This window comes from Ceratotherium simum, chromosome 6 (genome assembly GCF_057802395.1).
Source record: "Ceratotherium simum simum isolate JZ-2026a chromosome 6, ASM5780239v1, whole genome shotgun sequence".
Classification (NCBI taxonomy): Eukaryota; Metazoa; Chordata; class Mammalia; order Perissodactyla; family Rhinocerotidae; genus Ceratotherium; species Ceratotherium simum.
This window is the reverse complement of record NC_141905.1, coordinates 71,970,223-71,992,163: the sequence shown is the minus strand read 5'-3', so window position 1 is coordinate 71,992,163 and position 21,941 is coordinate 71,970,223. Positions and strand designations below refer to the sequence as shown.

At 44.1% G+C, this 21,941-nt stretch overlaps 1 protein-coding gene across 30 annotated transcripts in view; it reads right to left on the bottom strand.

The window, feature by feature from the left end:
- TCF7L2 (transcription factor 7 like 2) overlaps positions 1-21,941 on the bottom strand; it is a 193,608-nt gene that overhangs the window by 62,116 nt on the left and 109,551 nt on the right. For 9 of the 30 annotated variants that reach the window (XM_087432593.1, XM_087432599.1, XM_087432600.1 and 6 more), the window contains one exon: positions 10,779-10,922. The exons of 19 other annotated variants lie outside the window; for them this stretch is intronic. In XM_087432593.1, coding sequence (XP_087288719.1) covers positions 10,779-10,922 — 144 coding nt within the window. The remainder of the gene's footprint in view (positions 1-10,778; positions 10,923-21,941) is intronic. 2 more of the 30 variants (XM_087432595.1, XM_087432615.1) reach the window with 1 other exon arrangement.

The window sequence follows — 21,941 nt, the reverse complement described above, 5'->3', positions numbered from 1 at the left end:
TGAGAGTGAGGGAAACAACATATATGCAAGGGCACCGATTTTATTCGCACAAAAGTGGGAGCACAGCTTGAATAATTAGAGCACAGTCCTAAGAAGCCAAAGGTCCCAGCTACACTAATTCAGCCCTCTTGACCTGGGAAGAGGTCTGGCTTACTCCTGCCTCAACGATGCATCCATACAATGGAAATTGTTGAGGCCGTGCTAAGGCTTCCTCGTTCTCCTCCTCCTCTTCACTTAGCCCACCCTCACGGGTAGTAGCATGCAGCAGAAAGGACCACACACTGTGTAAATATATGCTTTATCTTCTCAGTCCTCACACCCACTTGCACAAAAGACATACCATTAATAAGTACAAAAAAATGTGGGTTTCCTCTCAGAGCCATCTTGTACGTAATCTCTCACATGCACTGGCCACAACTGTTAACATGATTTGATTCTGAATTCAGACAAAGGAGGAGGTGAAAAGCAAGGGATCCCTAGCATTTTCACATCTCAAGCTCACCCTCCAAAATGAACTTTCCTCTTTAAAGCCCTGTTTTAATCATTCTACCAGAGGGGCTAATTTTTTTCTCCTTAATTTGCGGGATCCAAGCAATTTTTACTGTGGGTGGTAACAAGAGTCTAACTGTTTCTAATTATTTAAAAAACAAAACCACACACACAAAACAAAACAGAACAAAACAAAACAAAAATCTATGCTGCCAATTGCTGAGAGACTCAAGCCACAACTTCCGGTAATAAAAGATTTTTCTTCCCAACTATCATAAACCAGCATTATCTGGGGAGCATCTATGAGTCTGCTCAATGCTTCTCATACATGATCGTGGCAAGCTGGGACCACTCACATGTTACAGAACAGAGGTGGCGGTACAATGGGAGGTGAGTACCCTGGCTTCACAAACATGTGAAGACCCAGCCTTCAAATCCCAGACAACCAACTCCCCTCAGTGGAACCAAGGACAATTTTTTTTTTTTTTAATTTTGTGCGGGGGTTTCTCTCTCTTTAAAAATGGGAAAAACAGTTCTTACCTATTGGAAGGATTAAAGAAGGTAAAATATAACAACCACTTAAATCAGAGCTGGAACATAAAAGGCAGTCAATAAATGTTACTAATAGCTTATTTATATATAAAATTGGAATAATAATAGTTTTTCCTCTCATGGCGTAGCTCTAAGAGTGAAACAAGAATATTTAAGAAAAACTGAACTCCAAACCTGAAGGACAGCAGATTTTTAATAAGTGGTGGGTAGTATTCATATTAAACCACACCTCTACCAGGGATGGGGTTCATGCTTCTTTCCTCCCAAACCAAAGAGATGAATTTAAAAATACCCACTGACGGGCCAGCCCGGTGGCATAGTGGTTAAGTTCGTGAGCTCTGTTTTGGCGGCCCAGGGTTCGCAGGTTCGGATCCCAGGCATGGACCTACGCACCACTCATCAAGCCATGCTGTGGTGGCATCCCATACACAAAATGGAGGAAGATGGGCACACATGTTAGCTCATGGCCAAGCTTCCTCACCAAAACAAAACAAACAAACAAAAAAAAAGGTGTTTACCACCTGCCTTACATACATTAACTCATTGAAATCTCCCAATAAATGAAAAATAAAGTACAAAAACACACATGGTCCCTCAGCTAGCCAGTAACAAAGCCAGGGTTTGAATTCATGGAATCTTGACCCCATGCTCTTCATCATTCCATTTAAACAGACTCTGCAATAACCATAACCAAGTGCAAGAATCACATTCTCTCTTCTCATGAGTCAAGATAGCTCATGCCAAAAAGGCTTGCAAGAATCACAACTTTATCATTAAATCCAAAAGAGAGAATAACCAATAGATCCTTTTTATGGAGAGGAAATCCACTGAGAAGACCATCCTATTAAAGACCCAGAAAGAGGTGATCAACATCGAAGACGGAAGGAATTTCTTTTGGCTAACTTGGACCTCAGCATCACCAAACAACCCTATTCCACTCAACACGAAAAAGAATCCAGTACAATCCTCCCCTGCCCAACCTTCCTTTCTACCCAACTTGTTAATCATGCCCAGAGGATGGCAATAAGTTTAACAGCAGACAGTAATTTTTGTGAACGGAATTCTAAGCCCATCAGTTTTCAGCTGGGAGGATGAGAGAATCTTTTGCTGTGTTTTTCTCAAGTAAATATTTAGTGCTTTCATCTTTTAGTGCCCTAACATGCAATCTGTCACCCAAATAAGGAAAAAAAAAAAAACCCTTCTCATGTGGGTGTTTGTAGAAATGATATCATGTTTCTGACGTCAATCAGACAAATGGCAAGCATTTTCAGAAGGGGCTGATCATTCTGCAGGCTCTTCTAGAAGCAGTTTGGAGAGTTAAGGCACCCAGGCCCCATGGTCATACTTGCTCCACTTGGGAAAAGAACGCCGCCACTGGCTTTCTCAAGTGCCCCTATCATTTCAGGATGCCGAAAAGCAACTGGTTTCCAAGTTATTTTGTTCCTCTTGTTTTGCCGAGGGATCCATGCTTGTGCTGCTTTATTTAGCGTGTGGTTTTGTTTTTTTTTTTTTAATGAAAATCATTCTTCTTCCACCTGGAGGACATTCCTCTACAGAAACCTGTTGCCAGACAACAGTAGTTTCTTATCAGCAAAACTCACACCTCTCAGCTAAATCGTGGATGCCCTGACTCCACCATACTCGAGAGATGCCTTCAGCCTGACAAGAGAGGGGCGGGGAGAGGGGTACAGACATGAAAGTCGGGTTACATCTGTAGAAGGCAGTTGTAATTCTTTTTCCCGATTCTAAAGCGATTTTAGACACTGGAAAGCCCGAAGGAGAGCTACGATGGTGTTTCTAGATGTTACCTCCCCTCTGCTCCCCGACAATTTCTGCTTTCTGCACTGGGTCACTTCTCAACTGACTGCAATGGCAAGTCTCCAAGTAATTACAAAGACAGGAATTGGATTACACAAGAATTTACATGTGTGCGACTGCTGTTCCCTTCCCCAGCAAAATCCATGGCTGCGGCATCATCTACCATTCAGTCAAGTGTGAAGCTCTGAGCTGGGGACCTCTGAGGTCACCTCTCCTCATCGCCCAAGAGGAAGGCAAGCACACACACGGGATCCTCACCACACAAATGTCCCTGCGTTTCACTTTTCCCTAAGAAGGCATAAGCTCTGACCCACAGCAAGTGCAACAGCAGCTCTGGTGTTCCCATGCACGTACCAGCTTGTTCCAGAACCTGGGTGGGGATGCACCGATGGCCACGGAAGCACCTCAGGTGCTCTACGCTCTCAATTCCCAGTCTCACCTAAGTAATGGGACAAGTGAGGACAGTCTGGGAGAACAATGTTGGGTCAACAAAATCTACAGATAACGCACCATCTTCATTTCACACATTATGCCCAAACCTTGATAATCTGTCCTGACATCTGGGAAAGAATAATATAGATAATTAAAAAGTCGTTTCGTTTCACTCTGCAGCCTACGGTTAGCAATAACATAATTCCCTCACTAATTATATTTTTCTTTGGCCACTGTCAAAATTAGCTTGAATTCTCCTAAATCCACAAAGTGGCCCAAATCATTCTGGGTGCGTGGGCAAGAACAGCCAGTACAAAACGTAGAAAATCCAACCCAGACTTGTCAATAACCAACAAGCTGACAACCAAGGCGCTAAGGTGACATCTCTTTTGCTGGAGAAGGCGTGGAGAAAGGGTAGAGCAGAGACTCGGATAATCAACAATGAAAAATTAGCCTCTGAATGAAAGAGATGAATCAAGTCAATGCTACCTTTCAAATAGAAAAAATGGTAAAAATAAAACCACATTTCTCGCGACTATAAAGGGACAGCATGAGGTGACGGAGCCATTCTGCATCCTGATGGTGGCGGTAATAATATGAATTTATGCTAAAATTCATAGAACTGTAGACCAATAGAAAAATTTTGTTGTATGATGTATTTTAAAATATAACTTTTTTTTTTTTAAATCCCACGTCTCAAAAGAAACCTGGTGCCCAGACCTAAAATCAGGGACACAGAAGTATATGAAGTGTAAATCCAAAAAATAGACAGTTGCATGTAACCCAACCAAGCAACACTGCAGCGAGGACAGCCCCCCATGGGAAGCTGATCTGAGTACCTTTTACGGTCCCAGCAGGACAGGGCCAAGGAGAGACAAATGTCCAACTCTCTTTAGAAGCAAACATACCTATACATCACAAGAGCTAGGTGTCTATGCCCAGACACTGCTGTCCCTGCCTACCAGATACAGAGGAAGGGCACAGAAATGGCCCCCCTTCCCTTCAGAACGGCACGTATGCCCGAAGCCAGTAAAAACACCATGAACAATCTCCCCTTCCCTTTCTCCTCCACCCATCTTTCTCATGGGTTCTTGTAAAAGTGGCAAGAGGAAAGAAACTTGTCCAAGAGACAGAGTTGTGAAGAACCAACAAACGGATCTCCTTCTGGATGGTTACAAGTCTCTTCTACTTTTTGGTGGAGGGGCTGCTCATTTCCCAGGGCCTCACCTGTCACACTGGCTCCTGGAGAACCACCAGGCCCGCCAGAAACCCAGCGGGGGAGCCAGCCTGAGCACACAGTGATTGAGAGCCTCCATGATCCCTCCGACCCCAACCCCATAGCTCACGTTCAATCCAACATCATCTCCTGCCAACTCTGTTTTCCTAAGCAGCAAGAGGCCGCCGCCAGGGCACGGGGCTGCGACGCAGGGGCTCAGGCAAAGCTTGGCAGACCAAGCGACCGATGGGGTTGGGAGATAAACCAAGTGGGGCAGCCGCATGTCCTTCGGTCACCTCAATTCCTTCTCAATCCCTTTGCCTCTCACTTCTTCTTTCTCTGGTGTCTCTAGTTCCTTCCTTGTCCCCACCCTCCCTTTTCAGAAGGAACTGGCCTTTCCAAAACAGAAACTTTCGCTCTGAGCACAAACAGCCCTCTTACTTAGACCTTCCCAGAGAAGAGTTTTTCTCTCCTGCTGCACTGGTGGCTGGGCTGAGTGAGCACGCTCTGGGTGGCGTGGCTCAGAGACACACGTGTGCACATGGATAAGCACACATATCCCAAGAGGTTTTTAACCAAGAGTTAAAAACGCTGTGGCTGTACAAAGGCCACCTCCTTCCTCATTTTCAGCTCAAGTAGAGGAGGCCAGCCACTGATGGGGAGAGGCCAGCCACTGATGGGGAAAGGACAGCCCACGGAAAAGGCGGCAAAAACTTGAACTTGGCCTCATCAGGGACAATATGCCACTTCTACTACCTTGCGCTCCAAACCAAACAAAAAAAAATTTTTTTTTACTACTGCATTTTTTAATGCAAACAGGCTTGAAATGGACTTTCAGAGATGATGGATAAAGTTGGAAAAGTGTGGAATAAAGGATGAGAAGATGATGTAGCTCCCCATAGCATCTCTTGCTAAACTAGCAGCAGCAGCTGATGTAATAAATACCTTTTACATAAGGTACGTAGGACTGGCCGATAAAGAAGGATAAAAACTAAAATCTTCCACTTTGCTTACCTAACGAGTACTGCCCTTAATAAAAATGAGTAAATTAAGTTCTAGAGTCTGGGCTGAAATGTGGTTCCTTTCTGTTCCCAAATTCCAAACAGTTACCTCCCTGACATCATGAAAGACACTGATAATAGGAAAGTACTCTGGGAAACAGAGGTCACAACAAAGAGAGACAGACTCACTGACTTGACAGATGTCAAAACCATGTGAAAGCATCCACACTCTCTCTGGAAGTACTGACCAAGTATTTTGATTTTGGAGGCCCTATAAGGAATCAACGGTCTTAAGGCTAATTGAAACTCTCCCTTGACACGGTTTAGCCCATTAAAAACTGACCTGTCACCTCACAGAAATACAAAAGGGAGGACCCAAAATAATAATCTATGTGGATGACAACACGTCAGGCATCGAAGGCCCAAGTCTTCTCTATTAATGACCTTTGTCACACAGGACCTGAAGAAAATATGTGACTCACAAAGAATGGGGGAAAAGGGAGGCAGCCACCGAGATAAGAGCCGTGATATAACCTGCGGCATCTGAGGGAGGTCAGGCGGCCCAGGAGTCCTGGACGCGGGGTGGGAAGGCACCCCACCTTCCACATGGATGAGCTCCTTAGGGGACCTCCATGCAGTCTGCCTGGGCTTCCTACTTTGAATACCAGATTCACAGGGTGGGAGGAAAGTGTAAGAAGTGAAGATGACAGTGTTCACAGCATCCCATCCAAGGACTGGTAGACATGGGAAAGAGGGCCCAGAATGATCCTCTCCCTCTCTAGTCCTTTTTCCCTGTGGTGAGCCCTGCCCAGTTGTATCCAAGCTGTGTCAATCATGTAGGGGCTCTGACCAGTAGGGGGGAACTATACCATGTTCATGATGCGCTGGGAATGTGACTTCACCCAGGCGTTAGAAATTCCAAGTTAGGCGCTGCGGTGTCCTTTTATACTACTGGCGTAGGTTAATCGGCAGGGAAATTCACGCACTCATTTAACCTAGAAGAATTCAACAAAGAAGCTTTGCAACTAGAGAATGAGAGAAAGGAAGAAATGACAAAAGAAGATGGGTGGTCCCACTTGCCATCCCACCCTGAGCATGAATTTGGGGAAGGGGGTGAATTTGCTTGTCCACTCGCACAGAATGATCCAGGGCTGTATGTGCTAAACCATGGGTCATATACACCATGAGGGCATTACGGAATGTCCAGAGTCGTTCTGTCTTCGTTCTTTTCAACTCACACCCTCTCCACACAAGATGCAATTGCAGTGTAATAGTGAAACTTTAGAAACAGTCTGTTTGCAGCGTCGCAATGACTAAGCATATTGACACCACTCACTTCTAGAATGGACAACCACTAGAAGTTTTATGAAGAGTCTTCGTGGCATACATAGGAAAGTGTTTCTACTACAACGGATGTAAAATAAAATAACTGCATGTACGATAAGAGTTCACTATGATTTTTAAAACATATCTTTTAAAAGACTAAAAAGAAGAATGTCAAAATATTAACTGTGCCTTTGAGAGGTATTTTTACTGTTTTCTCATCCTGCTTCTCTATGTAATCAGGAGTGGAGGAGAAATTAAACATTTTAGCTTAACAGAATGCTTGCTAACCCAAAGTTATAAGGCAGAGATTTATAAAGCAAATACTTCCCTTCTACTGCACTTTGTTGTGTAAATCCAAATTTTCCATACATAACAAGTACTGAAAAATAGAGCACCAAGGAAATGAAGCAACATCTATATTTGTTTCAATGACTAACAAGCAAAAATAAAACTTCAGCTGTGATGCCATGCTTTTTAGAAATCAGACATATAATAAGCCACAGATTTATAGGATGTGGTCTAATAAACCTTAGAAAAGTTTCATTTCCTCTCACCAAAACGGTTAACTCCCTGTCTATGTGACTAGCTTTGCAAAATTAGCAGAAGTCTCTGTTTTTCCTTAAATGTATAAGTTGAGAAGTTAATAAGCAAGTACCAGCAATAATGTGTCCCCTAAACACACACACACACACCCCTAAAAATAGGCTCAACACTAGCAAAAAGGTAGGTCAACCGAAACATCAGAAAAGACCATCCTGCTAATCCCCAGGCACTGATCAGGAAAAGTCTGTAGAAGCCCCGAAGAGGAAGGAAGCAAGGAATAAGGGAAGGATCCAGACAAAGAACTTTTTAAGTCTGTTTGCAAGCATTTCTGTGAAAATGGTATCGACTAAGCAATTACAGGAAAAACACTTTCTTTCTTATCTGAATGCGTTTATGCCATGGGTCACACCCTATTATTGTCACTATTAAACATGTTAATAGCCCCAATGTAATGGCTTTGTATGGCTAGCTTTAAAATGTCCATGAATAGCTAACTAAAAAGGAATGACTCACGACCGCCCAGGTGGGTATTGACTTTCTTAGTCATATTTACTCAACTGGTCTACCAACCTTAATTCTTTCGAGGAGAGAGCTAATAAAGGGTTAGAATCACGCTGAATTGCAAGGAAAGAGAGAAAAGGGACAATGAAAGTTAAATATGGATGGGGTAGAAGTATCCAGAATGTGGTATTTGTAAAGCCAAAACTGGACTTGGGATGTCCTGAATCAGAAGTTTCCTCCCAGTGCCTGAGAAGGCTGGGTGTTGAACAGGACTCCCCACATTCTCCTTCAGCAAGTGGAAGATGGCTGGTGTGGAAGGCTCTGAACCATGGGCTACTGCCAGGGTCTTTCATTAAGAGCAGTGTTATAGCTCTGCCCCTTCACTGTGTGATCTTAAGCAAGTTGCTTAACCTCTCTGTGGCTCATCTAAAAGATGGGAATAATCACAGCACCTCCCTCTTAGGGCTGTCGTCAGGTTTTGAAGAGTTAACATAAGCAAACTGCTTACAGAAGTGCCTGGACCATCAGAAGCGCTGTGTTAAAAGTCACTTTATTCAGTATTTCAGGAGATCCCCGTAGGTGCCCAGTGAAGCAGGCTGGGCGGGTATTCCACAACCATCCCCTTTTTACAGACACAGGGATTACATCACAGGGGAGAAGCACCTTGCCAACAGAGGAGAGAGAACGTTGGACTCAAATGGAGCTCTGACTCCCATCCTGTGCAGCAGTCTCTACTATGCTGCAGAGCCACCATTAGCACGCACGTGCTGTGGATCAGGACTTCCATACACCACTGCAATTTCTAAAGTAGCAAGTACCACGAATGATACATAACTAATTTCCGCGAAAACCTGTATGGAAAGCATGCCGCACAACTGAGCGACCCCAGCGGTGGCTGGCCCATCACACAAACACACCATCACTGTGACCCAGCACACCAGCCCCTCTGGCCAAGCCCTCACTTTATATGCGTCAACTCATCAGATGCTCACAACAGCCCATGTATGAGCCCCCTTCACTGATGGGGAGACTGAGGCACAGAGCAGTTGGGTAACTTGACCAAGTTCACACAGCCCGTGAGTGGTGTCTGTGCGTCTGGCCTATTCACAATGTAGGAATTTAGACCCAACCCGGAAGCAGGGCGTACTGGCACCTCCCTAGGAGATGGTTCCCTGTCCTGAGGGCAGAGCTGAGAAACCAGCGTCATCACTGGCGCCGGGGATCCGATCGGCGCCTGCAGTCTCGAGTTATAAGGAAGAAATCCAGTCTTTCTGTTTCATTTTTCTCATACTCAAAATGGGTGCCTGGTTCTCCTTTATCTACCTCATAAGTCCGACCAAAGATTAATGAGTCACCACTTTCCAGCCCTGGTGGAGGAATAGCTATGCTCGGTATGGCCTTATCATCCACAGTCAGAAGGAACAGCTATGCTTATTAAAAGCCGGCCCAGGGAGGGGCTGCACAGAAGGGGCCTCCGAGCTCTCAGCCTAGGCCAAGTAAAGGAAACGGGCCTTACACATACACCAGCTCCAGGGCATCCGGGTACAGGCAGCATGAAAGGAGAGGGAGAAGGGGGGTGTTCAGAAGACCCCAGAAACGTCCTCAGTTTTATTCACATCTGGTCAAAGGGATGGTTAGACAGCAAGATTTCCACAAGACACTAACACATGAAGTTACTACCCAGAATCAAGACCCGTCCTAGTGAATGACAGCATCCTTGGTGTTATATCAACGGAAAAGAAAATACAAAATCGTGTAAGGTACAATTCCCATTCTGTGAAACATTTTTAAAGTTTAGACACATGAATGACAAGAAAGAAATGCATCCAGACATTAACAGATTATACATAGGTAAAAAGAATGTCGGTATTCACCTTTTCTTCTATATGTTTGTTTACATGTCGCCAGTTCTCTTAAAAGCCTATTTACTACTTCTTAAATTAGAACAAGCTTTTAAAGATGATTTAGTCCACCCTTTCTCTCTCCAAAGGCAAGACACAGGGACACCTGTTACATATTAACTCCAGGTAGCTGCCTGGTTTCTGTCCCTGTGACCCTAACAGAGCACAGAGCCCAGCACACAGTAGGTATACAATAAATGTTTTTAAAACACAGAGACTTTACTAATTGGCTCTTAAATATTCACTTTTCTTTAAAAAAAAAGCTAGCAATAGTACTAAACCATTTGCTGCTTAAGTCTAAAGAGTTACTTTAAAATTTTTTATCTGCATTGACTTTTGCTTTTCTGAAGATGAAAGCATGTTCTAGATGTTCTTTATTCTCTGGGACTACTAATTTGAAGAGAACTGTCACTCCGAAGCACGGAGCAGTGTGGGGTATTGACATCGTATTGAATTATTTAAAGGAAATTAACAATGCTTCCTGTCCTTGGAGAGCAGGACGGGCGAGAAAAGCCATTCACAGCCGTTTCGGGAAGGTATCACTGCAGAGGAGTGAGCATTTCTCAGCACCCTGGATTCTAAGGGAAAATCTGTAAGTTCTAAAGAATCAATAACAAAGGCAGAGTTGAGGTGGTAACTTCTCTTCCACAGGGAGCTGTGAAGAGTCCCAGGAAATAATTTCCTGTGCGTCAAGTTTAATGGGACAAGGTGGTGTTCATCACTTCCACGGAAGCTACTCGTGACGCTGAACCACGCGGCTTTTACTGGGAGCCAGGCGCCTTGGGTTCACGGAGCACCACCCTCCACCCTCTCCTCGTAAACTGGCATTTTTATGGCTATGATAAACCTATCAGTGGCCGGTGCACCCAGACATCACGGCACCTGAGATGACAGCGACCCGACGGGAACTCAGGGACCATGGCAGATGGTCAACTTTGGATGGGTGGTTTCATTCCAGGGCTAGCTCATCTCATACCGTCATTCTGCTCCGAGACCTACCTCCAAACACCAGGGCTCCCCAACTTTTTGTAAGGAGTGGCTCCTTTTCATGTCCCTGAAGACTTGAGTGCTGACAGTGAAGTCTGAGGGGGGGTAGAAGTGCTGACAGTCATGTCCCTGAGTGCAGCAAGGGAGGGGGCACTGCTGCCAGGAAGAAAGGGGAACAGAGTGAGGCTTGGGAGGGAGGGGGACGCAGTCACCAAGGTCTTCATGGCCCCCAGCCTGACTTTCTAACCCACACTTCTCTACAAACTCCGAGCGGGGAGGATGATGGTTCCCAACACGAACCCGGAACTCTTTCACCTCCCTGCTGTCCAGCTTGCAGCCCCCTCTAGCAACATCTTAAACACAACCTCCTCTCTATAGCCTCTCTGCTGCATCCTTCCCACCATCCCCACCTCTGCCCATCATTCCCCCAGTGGACATGGCCACTCCTTCCTCTGAGGCTCCAGTGAGCCAGCTGGCTAGCATCCTCTGTCTCTCGCAACTTACCTTACTGAATCTCTATTAGTTTAAACCATGTGATATTGCTGATATTTCTACTCCTTTCTTATATATGGTCCCACTCAATACTAGAGCTATCTGGGGATCTGTCTTAACATCCTTCCCTCTGCCACACTACAATCTTTTGGAGAAAAGCAACTACGCTGACATCTCTGGACCCCTCGAAGTATCTGGCAGCACACCTGCTGCGTGCTCAAGAAGTATGTGCTGTACTGCATTTCAGCCTGGCTGGAGCCCTATCCTGAGAGCTGCTTCAGCTCAGTGACTGCCGACTCTGTTTGGGGCTCTAGACAGGAATGTGCATGTGAATCACTACTCCTCACAACCACCCTGTGAGGTAGGTATTGTCATGCCCATTTTACAGAGGAGGAAACTGACTCAGAGACATTAAGGAGCATGCCCAAGGTCACACAGCTAGTAAATGGCAGAGGGGGAATCTGGACCAGGTCTCAGTCAATTCATGGTGCTGCTGTGTAGACTCGCTTGTCTGTCCAGATGTTGACTACCGCTCTATAAACGGGGTAGAGAATTTAGGGGGATAAAGAGCAACCTGGGGTCTGAGAAGGGCTATTTCACAACAAAGAAATATTCTAATTGTCTTTAAAAAAAGAAAATGTCTACATCTATTTTTATGTTCATCGTAAAGGATGTATATCTTCTCTAGTCTAGTTTTTAAAGTTTTATGAAGGAAAATCCCATGAACAAATTTTTCACCCTTCTTAATGCCGAATAACAGAATTCAGGATTAAGAATATGAGATTGAGCACAACACCCAGTATCTCACGTTCTGATATTAACTAAATAGCAGAAGGAGCCTAGAGGGTACTGAAGACTCTGGGATATAGGAAATTGATGGAAATAAAGTACAAATCTACAAAACAGCAGCCACATTTCTAGAATAATTTACCTGGTCCTCCCATGGGGGGAGGGGCGGTTATCCAGGTGGATTAAGACCATCCAAAGGCCAAGTGAACTCTCAAAATGAGAAGGGGCCACACTGCCTGCAAACTGGTGCTACTCCAGGGCCCTCGCTGGCTGCAGCTGTCCCTGTGTCTGGACTTTGAAAGCCACCAGGGCCAGAAGCCCCGAGGTCTACTACCCAGGAAGGGCAGCCCAAGCCCCAGAGAAAGCACTGGTTGCCCATCCCTAAAGGTCCCTGGTCTCCATGTGGGAAGCAGAGCCTCCCACCTTGCATTTCTCCACAGCGCTCATTTGTAAACAGGAACGTGAGTCATTAGGCAAGCATGAGTCCACTTGCGAGATGGGCCCAGCTTTACAACTAAGGTGATCCTATCCTGCCTTGTCACAGCAGTGACTCACCTTACTGCCTCCCACCAAAGGTCACATAGTTTAACCCTCCAACTGTTCCTGGAAAGAACCCAGCAATATCGGGGTTTAAATCCTTGTCTGCTTGCTTTGTGTTCTAACACAATGCTGAGGGCAAAGAGGCAACATTCCCAAGGGCACGAGGCCCAGAGGAGTTTGGAAGAGAAATGTATCCAAGGTTGCCATGGACCACAGCATCTTTATTATCTTCCCATGGTCTCTCCTCAGGGCCTGGACTCCCACAGAGGCCTGTGCCGTATGAGGAAATGTAACACACACACACACACACACACACACACACACACACACACACACACACACTCACTCCCCTCTGTACAAGATCCTGATGCTCTTCCGTTCCTGGGAACCTCAGAGCCAAACTTGCTGGTCACTTCTCCCAGTCCTCTAAGAGCTGTCAGCTTTGAAATTCGTGAGATTAGCCTTATTCCCATCTTATCTTATGGGCCTACCCTACTTTTCTCTTTGTTCTAATTTCCTTAATTATTCATTTCTAACCTTTTTGCATAATATGAAGTCTTATAAGCCACTTCAAATTTGGGGGAGTATAAGATGTCTTATAAACAAATTCAAATGTATATACAAATATAAAATCCTTTTGTACCATAAAAGAACTGTAGTTGACTCTCCCCTAATAAGCACAAAACTCTTCAACGGATCCTAAGGATTAGGAAGTGGAGGTCTACCAAGGTGTCTGCTCAGTATCCGCTCATGCTTTTTCTGGTAATAGTACCCTGACCTACTTAGGAGGCACTACCTCGACTCTCAAGCCATGCAGTTTACATGGAGTGGGCCCACCCCCAACTCCAGGGATGGGCAAGGGTACTCAGTCCAAATGCACTCAGCACATTACATCCCCCTACCACAGCCACTGGTTCAGAACTGTGGGAGAAGTTTAAGATCAATCTAGACTTGAACCTGACTCCATGCTATGAAGCCAACCTGGAGGAAAGCAGAGCCAAGAGCTGGAGGGAAAAGGTGTCCTGGGATGTGAGCCCCTGGATCCAGCCATGCCTGATGCATGCTACCTGTGGACTGTTCAGTTTTGGGTCAATACATTCATTTTGCACAGACTAGTTTGAGCTGTGTTTGAGGAGAGAGGGAGGTATCCTGACTGGGGCAGACTGGCCACCTCAGTCAGACCTCAGTAATTGTCCATCCACAAATCAAACAGTAAATCAAACAGTAATGTGGAAAAAACTAGAGTTGTTCCAGGAAAAGTGAATAAAGGCCACGTAAGTTTCATGCTCCTGGCATGATTAGGGGGTTGTTACAAGGTCATATCTTGGAGTAGGCATCTGGTACTTTTTGAAATAAGAATGAATATGGCTTGTGACCAGTCTCTGGGAAAGGGAAAGGGGGACCTTGAGCAACCACACACCCGCTGGAATTGCCACTCGGCCCTCCTGCTCCTCTAGCGCCTCCGAAGCCACTGACTGCACTGACCTCCTCTAAGATGTGGTCTCCAGAAAGGAGGGGCCATGAATATTTAACAGCGCTACAATCCACCTCCCAGCTTTCTCTGGAAGCACCGCCTATTTGTGACAGGGGATTTCAAGAGGTGCGCTCCTGGGGAAGGTGAAGTTATCAAGAGAGAAGGTAGGCAGAGGGGGTGGTGGGTTTCATTTTCACTGGGGACTCGGCATCTGATGACGCGGTGTGTTGACCAGTTCTGGATGTGACCATGTGGATCAAGAATCAAGACGTGCCACGGAAAACGTCGTAGCAATATTTGTGTATTCCACTATTCTGTTTCTTTATGAGCTTACAGTCCCCTTCCACAGCCTGCTGGGCAATATTCAAATGGTAATGCAACAGAATGGAACCCAGTCAGCTAGAAAGTACAAATTGCTCTGCCAGGAAAAACAAACAAAAAAGAAAAGAATATAGAAGGAGGAGCTGAAAAGCATTTTAAAAAACAAAAATATTAAAGCCTCCGGAGATTAAGATTTTGTATGAAATAATGTTATTCAGACTGAATTTAGCCAGTAGCTGTTGGCTATTGGGGGTATTCTGAACGCACCTCCTAGCCAGGAAGAAAAAGGCAAAGGTTTTAAATTTTCCCTCAGAAAAGTTTGGTGCGATTGTTTTTTTTGGGTGTCTTCTTGACTGGGTCATGGGGTGCCAAGATATTTGGCCAAACATTACCTCTGAGGATTCCTGTGTTTTTGGATGAGTTCAACATTTAAACTGATAGACTGAGTAAAGCAGATTGCCCTCCCTAATGTGGGTGGGCCTCATCCAATCAGTTGAAGGCTTGAATAGAACAAAGGCCTGAACTCTCCCCTAAATAAGGGGGAATTCCTATTGCCTGGCTGCCTTTGAAACTGGGACACTGATTTTTTTCCCTCCTTCAGATTCAAACTGAAACATTGGCCCTTCCTGGGTCTCAAGCCTGCCAGCCTTTGGACTAGAACTATATACCATCAGCTCTCTTGGTTCTAAGGCCTTCAGACTCAGACTGGAACCACATCACAAGATCTCCTAGGTCTCCAGCTTGTTGATTGCAGATCTTGGGACCTGTCAGTCTCCATAATTGTGTGAGCCAGTTCCTTATACTAAATCTCATGTATTACACACACACACACACACCCTCTATCGGTTCTGTTTCTCTGGAGAACCCTGACTAACACATTTGGGTTGTGTTTTCCACGTGTTTTGTCCCCCATAGCAAGAGGGAAAAGATTATCTGTGCATGTCTAAAAGAAATCAGAATTACAAAATGGAATGGGTCTTAGAAATAATGTAATCAAATTCATTCTTTACAATTGTTTTTACATCCCTAAGTCTAGATGTAAAAGGACCTACCCAGGACTACACAGTTAGAAAAGAATAAACTAACACCCAGATTTTACAACTAGGAGCTCAGGGGTCTATGCATAACATGGAAGAATTTTATTTTGAAAACGCAGCATTTTCGGAGGAACAAATGCATTGTTTGAAGGGCACTGACAAAAGTCATTCCACTAAAGAAGCAAACTAGTAAAATGACACATTTTTTTAAATTGGTTAAGAGGGTAAAATCCTCATTATTTCTTTATCATTTACCCACTTATACACACACACACACACACACACACACGTGTTTACAAACAAGGACACCAAAAGACAAATAAGCAACAGCAACCATCCATCCAACCATCCAACCAACACCCACACATACAACAGAAACATGGGGAAAGAGTTCACATCTTTACAGGTCATGTCGATCCAGCTTTAAGTTCCATCAATAATTCTCACCTCTGAAGGTGAGGTAACTTTGATGGGAACGAATTACATTTGAATATGCTATTAAACAACTGAACACTAATGCAAAGAAACTGTAATCAGGGCTCCACACAAGCTACTATTTTTGTCATTAAAGGTGAGCCCAAACTAGGATACCATTGCTGATGAGGCAAATGTAGGCAACATTATTTTTCAAAAATGTGAGCACGTGGAAGTGACAGGTATGAGAGTCTGTGCATGGTGTGTGTGTGTGCACACGTGTGCATGCCCACACGCACACAGAGGTAGGCGAGTATCATCCAATACAGAGACGATGGCCCACGGTCAGGGATGGCAAGCGCCAGCTCATGTCCCACAACTCCCTCTTCACCATCACTCAGGCACCCTGCTCAGAGATGGCATGAGGCGAAACGTAATCACCATCCCTACACTCCAGGGATGTGGAAATGAAGTCTGACTTGGCCTTCAGGGACCTCATCTTAGTGAGAAAGAGACCAGGATCCAAATGGAAGGTAAAACAGAATGAACACAAAAGGAGCCAATGCTAAGTCCATCCTTACACTTGCCTTTCACAAAGCACAGTTCACCTCTTCCCAACCTCAGCACCGAGACAGATGTGGGGTCTCAGTGTCACCGCCACCTCCCACTAACTAGCTGTGTGTGCCATGTATCTCTGGGGCTCAGTCTGTCATGTGACATGAGGGTGCCAGCTGCTGAATGACTTCTAAGGGCCTTGCCCACCTCCAACATACTCTAGTTCTGCAGGGCTAGCAGAATGCAGAGGCGGGGGGGGGGGGGGTCCATTAGGTCCTCAAATCACTCTAAGTACAGATCCAATGTGCCTCCATTTCTGGACACGCTAATTATATAATAAAAGGGTACCGAAGAAAGTTACAGTCTAGGAGAAAAGCAACTCACGCATAGTCAAGCTTTCTTTCATTAGATGAAAGCTCCACGCGGCCAAGGAAAAATATCTTAGGGAGAAGGCATCATCAATGGGAATTTGCAACATCATTTCAAAAGGCGCTTATTGGTTAAAAGAAAATTTTGCCTGGCTTAGTGGTTAAGTTTGGCACACTCCACTTCGGTGGCCCGGGTTTGGTTCCCAGGCATGAACCTACACCACTCGTCAGCCACGCTGTGGCGGCAACCCACATACAAAATAGAGGAAGGTTGGCACAGATGTTAGCTCAGGGCGAATCTTCCTCAGTCAAAAAAAAAAATTTGCCAACTTGTTTTCTGGGAGGGAAAATACTTCTCAATATCAAATACTGAGAAGGAAATAAAACATTTTTTTTTCATTATGGTATCATAAACAACAAAGAAAAGTAGGTACAAAATGGTTTTTTAAGGAGTTTGGGATAAACTTTAAAAAAAAATTGGGGTAATTTTGAATAAAGAGGATACTTTTACTTTTTAACTGAAACCTACACTAAATTTGCTCTCTAAGGAAAGGTCCGGGCTTTACCGGGATGAAAGGTAATAACACAAAGTGGCTAACCTTAACATTATCCAGAGTTGGAACATAGCTAACACATGCGAAAAATGAATGAAGTTCTTAACAGGCATGGCTGGAACACTAAATGAATCCTTTCTAAGGCCAACCTGATTCCTTGGATGCCCATACGCTAGCAGAGCACCAGGGCATTGCTCCATCTTTTTCCTTCAACAGTGATGAGGTTCCACTGTGACCTCAGCGGGTGGAAAAGCGAAGCTACCTCCATGTCCATTATCTGCATTCGAAACAGAGAGCCCCTGTAATGGGGTGATCTCTCAGACAAGCAAAACGCCAGCAAGCCCATGAAAAGCCACGCTTGTCACCAACTGTCAGAGAAGAGGAGTTGATTCACATGTACAGGCATAAAATATAAGCCCATCTACCTTCCCCAGCAATGAATGCTATGAAGAACTGGAGGCAGAGCTCAGTTCCAAGAATCACAGGCTGCAGAAAGCTTTGTGAATCCAGCTAATAGAGTAATCGTAACACCGTGTTTTGAATGAGATTCTTGCTAAAGGGAGGTTCCTTCTCCCAGGCAAGCCTTTGGGAAGGAATGTGAGGCAATGCTACGCCACGGAGGACCACAGACAGCACTGTGCAGAATAAAGGGGCCAAGAGGGAAGAGAGACTGATTGGGACGTGTGATGCTTACTAGACAATCCTCTCTTTAAAAACCAACATGTCTCCTACAAAAAGACAATGAGCAGCCTAAAATGGGATTGGGGGGTTGCAAAGACAACATAGGGGCTGGTGTACCTGGGGATCTGGTTACCACTCAGGAAATTTAGAGTGCTTTGCTCTGAAAAAGAAAGCAGTGTTGATAAACAGCATCCTCCTCCTCTATCAATGGAGACCAAATGTTTTAAAATGCAAATAACGGGTTTCTAGAACAAGCCTGGAATTTCTCCTGGAAATGCTTTCATAATTCACATCTTGTTAGCCACAGGAGCCCCAATTACATGTCTTCTTTTCTCATTTCTACTAACCAATTATTAGCATTAGATAATAACATACTACTTTCTACTAACACGTTTCCTGACAACATCAACTCCAGAGGGTCTTCATGGTGCAATAACTGAATAACTGTGCAAATGAGGGCTAATTTATGAGAAAATGTTATTTAAACCTTCTCGGGTGTTTATGAAAACAAACCATTTGGTTGAAACGCACTATGCTAATTGCATAAAAACTTATTAAATTGAAATAGTTTGAAAAAAGTTCATTATGAAAGGAGGAATCACATTGGAAGGATAAAAAATATATAAGGATATAAATATTCAGAAACAATGGATTCCCCCACAGGCAGGATCAATCTGGATACCACGTCATTCAGAATGGAAAGGTACACAAGAATTTGGGGAAAGGCTCGCCAACTCCACTCACTAACCTCCCTGCTTCCAAAAGGATACTCGCCCCCAATTTGTCATCCCCAGAAAGAATCAGGCTATTGCCAACTGGATCACTTCAGCAGCCACCACTGTTGTCATTGGGCACATGCTTGGAGCAACCATAATGGGTCCTACGTGGACCATGGTGATGTGGCAGAAAGCAGGGTTTCTTTACTCAGGGTAGACTCAGCCTGGGTCAGCGGCTTTGTAATTAATTCTGTTAGTACTATGGTATTTGGGGTTTCTCAGCTTGAAAGGGGGAGTTGGAGTCACGGAATAAGAGATAAGGGGCCTGGGATAAATTATCCCCTGTGCCACTCAAGCCTTTGGATATCTCCTTCTACCCCAAACATTTATATCTTTGTTAGTAAAAACTAGATTAAAGAGACCCTTGAGAGAAAACCAAATCCTAAACTGTGTGTGGGTATGTGCCCATGCGTGCACGTGGTGTGTACAGAAGGCAACAGAGACGGTACACCGTCTCTGGAGTCAACCCCATCTTGCCCCACTTCTTCCCACCACTACATGGATGGGCCCACCTACCAAAGTGCAGAGCCCAGAATAATCATTCCCATATTCTCATTTTGATGGCTCTACGAGAACACCTAGTGTTCAGGGTTCTCTTAAAGATTAAGGGTTCCCTGCTTCTTAAGGTGAAAATCATCTTCAGATGTCTAACATGTGCAGCCAATAAGGAAAAAAATCAGGTTTTCCTTGAAAAGTTTCTCCTCAAAGTATTTGAGGGACCTTAATGCCAGAAACAGTCTTGGAGGGTAGTGATGAGGACGGATTACAAAGCAGCTGACCCAGGCTGGGTCTACCCTGCGCAGAGAAAGTCTGCCTTCGGCCACGTCAACCACAGTGCCGGCAGGAGCCAGTGTGGGCAATGTGGGCAAAGTGAATTTTCCTATCTCCAGAATGTAAACGTACCTGGGCCTCTTAATATTTACAATAGGTGAAACCAACAACCAAAACAGTAACAAACAAGCAAACCAAACACAAAACAAAAAGACTCCCCAGGCTGGAATAACCTCCTCTGATCACTATCTTTTGGGTGCCATTTGAGGGATTCCCACCTGAGGAAAAAATGAAGACAAAGGAGACAGCGCCTATCAGGGCGTGTTTAAGTCACAGGAGATAATCTCTTAATCCTTAGTCAACCTACAGCAAGAGTTACTAGCAACAGTTACTACCTTTATAGATTAAAAGCCGTCAGTGCTTCAGCGAGACCATGGACTCTCTATCCAATGGTTGGTTCCAGGTAGAGTCTAGTTGTGGTACTTGTTCAAATATGTAGACCACTCATAGACTTGGAAATCTTTGCCCCACAACAGTCACTACCATAAGAGCACTGGACTTCCGATAAATAGGAAGGGATAATTTTGAAAGTTAAAACAAACACGGACTGGCTGAATATTTTTAAAATTCTGAAGTTTACCATCAACTGATGAATGGATGAATGAAATGTGATCTATCCATTAAATGGAATACTATTAGGCTATAAAAAAGAAGTGAAATACTAATATATGCCACAACATGGACGAATCTTGAAAACACTATGCTGAGTGAAAGAAGCCCATCACAAAGGACTACATGTTGTATTATTCCATTTATACAAAATGTCCAGAATAGGCAAATCCATAGAAACAGGAGGTAGATGGGGGGCGGGGGATGAGTTGGGGGAAATGGGGAGTGATAGCTAACGGGTCTGGAGGCTCTTTTTGAGACGATGAAAATGTCCTGAAATTTATTGTGGTGATGGTTGCAACTAAAAACCATTTGTCCACTTTAAATGGGTTATGTGAAGAAACTTATTTTTAAAAAATTCTGAAGTTTCAACTGGCAAAACTGCCATTATCTCATCTCTGTCTAACTGCTTTCTATTTGAATTCTGAGCACATTTTATTTGAAACAAATACACAACTCTGGGAAACAGGCAGGATAAGAATTATTATTCCCATTTTACAGGAAGCAGAGGTCCAGAAAGTTTCTGTTTTCTTTCCACTGGCTGGCTACACTCCCACAGGGCACAGGGAGGAGCGTAAATTATGGGGGAAGGGTAGGGGTCATAGGCCTTATCATCCCCCAAGTCAGGGAGGGATTGATAACCGGCTCTCGCCAGATGTCTAGAAATTTATATGGTTGGGTCATACAGACATGCTGCTAAACAAAAGACATTGAAAAATGACACTTGAATTACTGGAATGCAATTCCTAACAGCATGAAATTCAGGTTAAACAATTTAACTAAAAACCAGAGGAGGGGGGAGAGTCATCTCTTTAGTTGATATTTGGTGGGGTGAAATACACACAATTAGATGTGGCCATATAATTTTCACATCAAACATCCTGTGCTCTAAAAGGCAACTAATGGCACAGCTTGCTGCAGATTTTCCCAAGTTTTCAAGAGCAGTGACAGCCCTCTTCAGCAAAGCCATTTAACATAACGGAAGGTTAAAGTGGGAACCACAAACACTTGCTTTTCTTAATTTACACCTTTCATTTACTTCCCCAGAAATGTCATGGAGGAGCCACGAAATTGATGATGCACTGTCAATAGATGGTTCCTTTTAAGAACAGGATTTAGAAAGCAAAATGTGAATCCTAGAAGATAATCTGGAACTATACCTTTAAAAAAAAAATTTCAGTATTCTGTGAGAAGCAAGATGATCTGGTTTGGATCTCTCACTTAAAAAAAAAAAAGACTATTAGGTGAGTGGAAGACTAGCATTTTGAGAAATGCAAATATAATGACTTCCCATTATCTCTTCTATTAACCAGGTAGAATCTAAACCCAGTGCTAGACCACAGCAAACAAACAAACACAGCACACAGGGCCTCTTCTCTGCATCACAACCCTTTTCCAAGCATGGGAAGCTACTAGCTTTTACTGTATCATCATGTTTGTGTAGTTTTAATCTTTTCTTTTTTTTTTGAAGAATACTCTAGTAAACCACTAAGATATTTTTAAGTACAGAAAGTAATTGGCAAAAAAGACAACTTAAAATGTACATTTGCAAACTGGGGTATCATTCATTTTTAATATTCTCTCCTATACTTGAGTCTGTTCTTTAGTTTCAGGACTCACGGAAGGACGGTTGTTCAATAAACACCTATGTTAAAGCGAGATTTCTCCACCTCAGCCCTAATGACATTTTGATAATTCTTTGTGGTGGGGGGCTGCCCTAGCAGCATCTCTGGC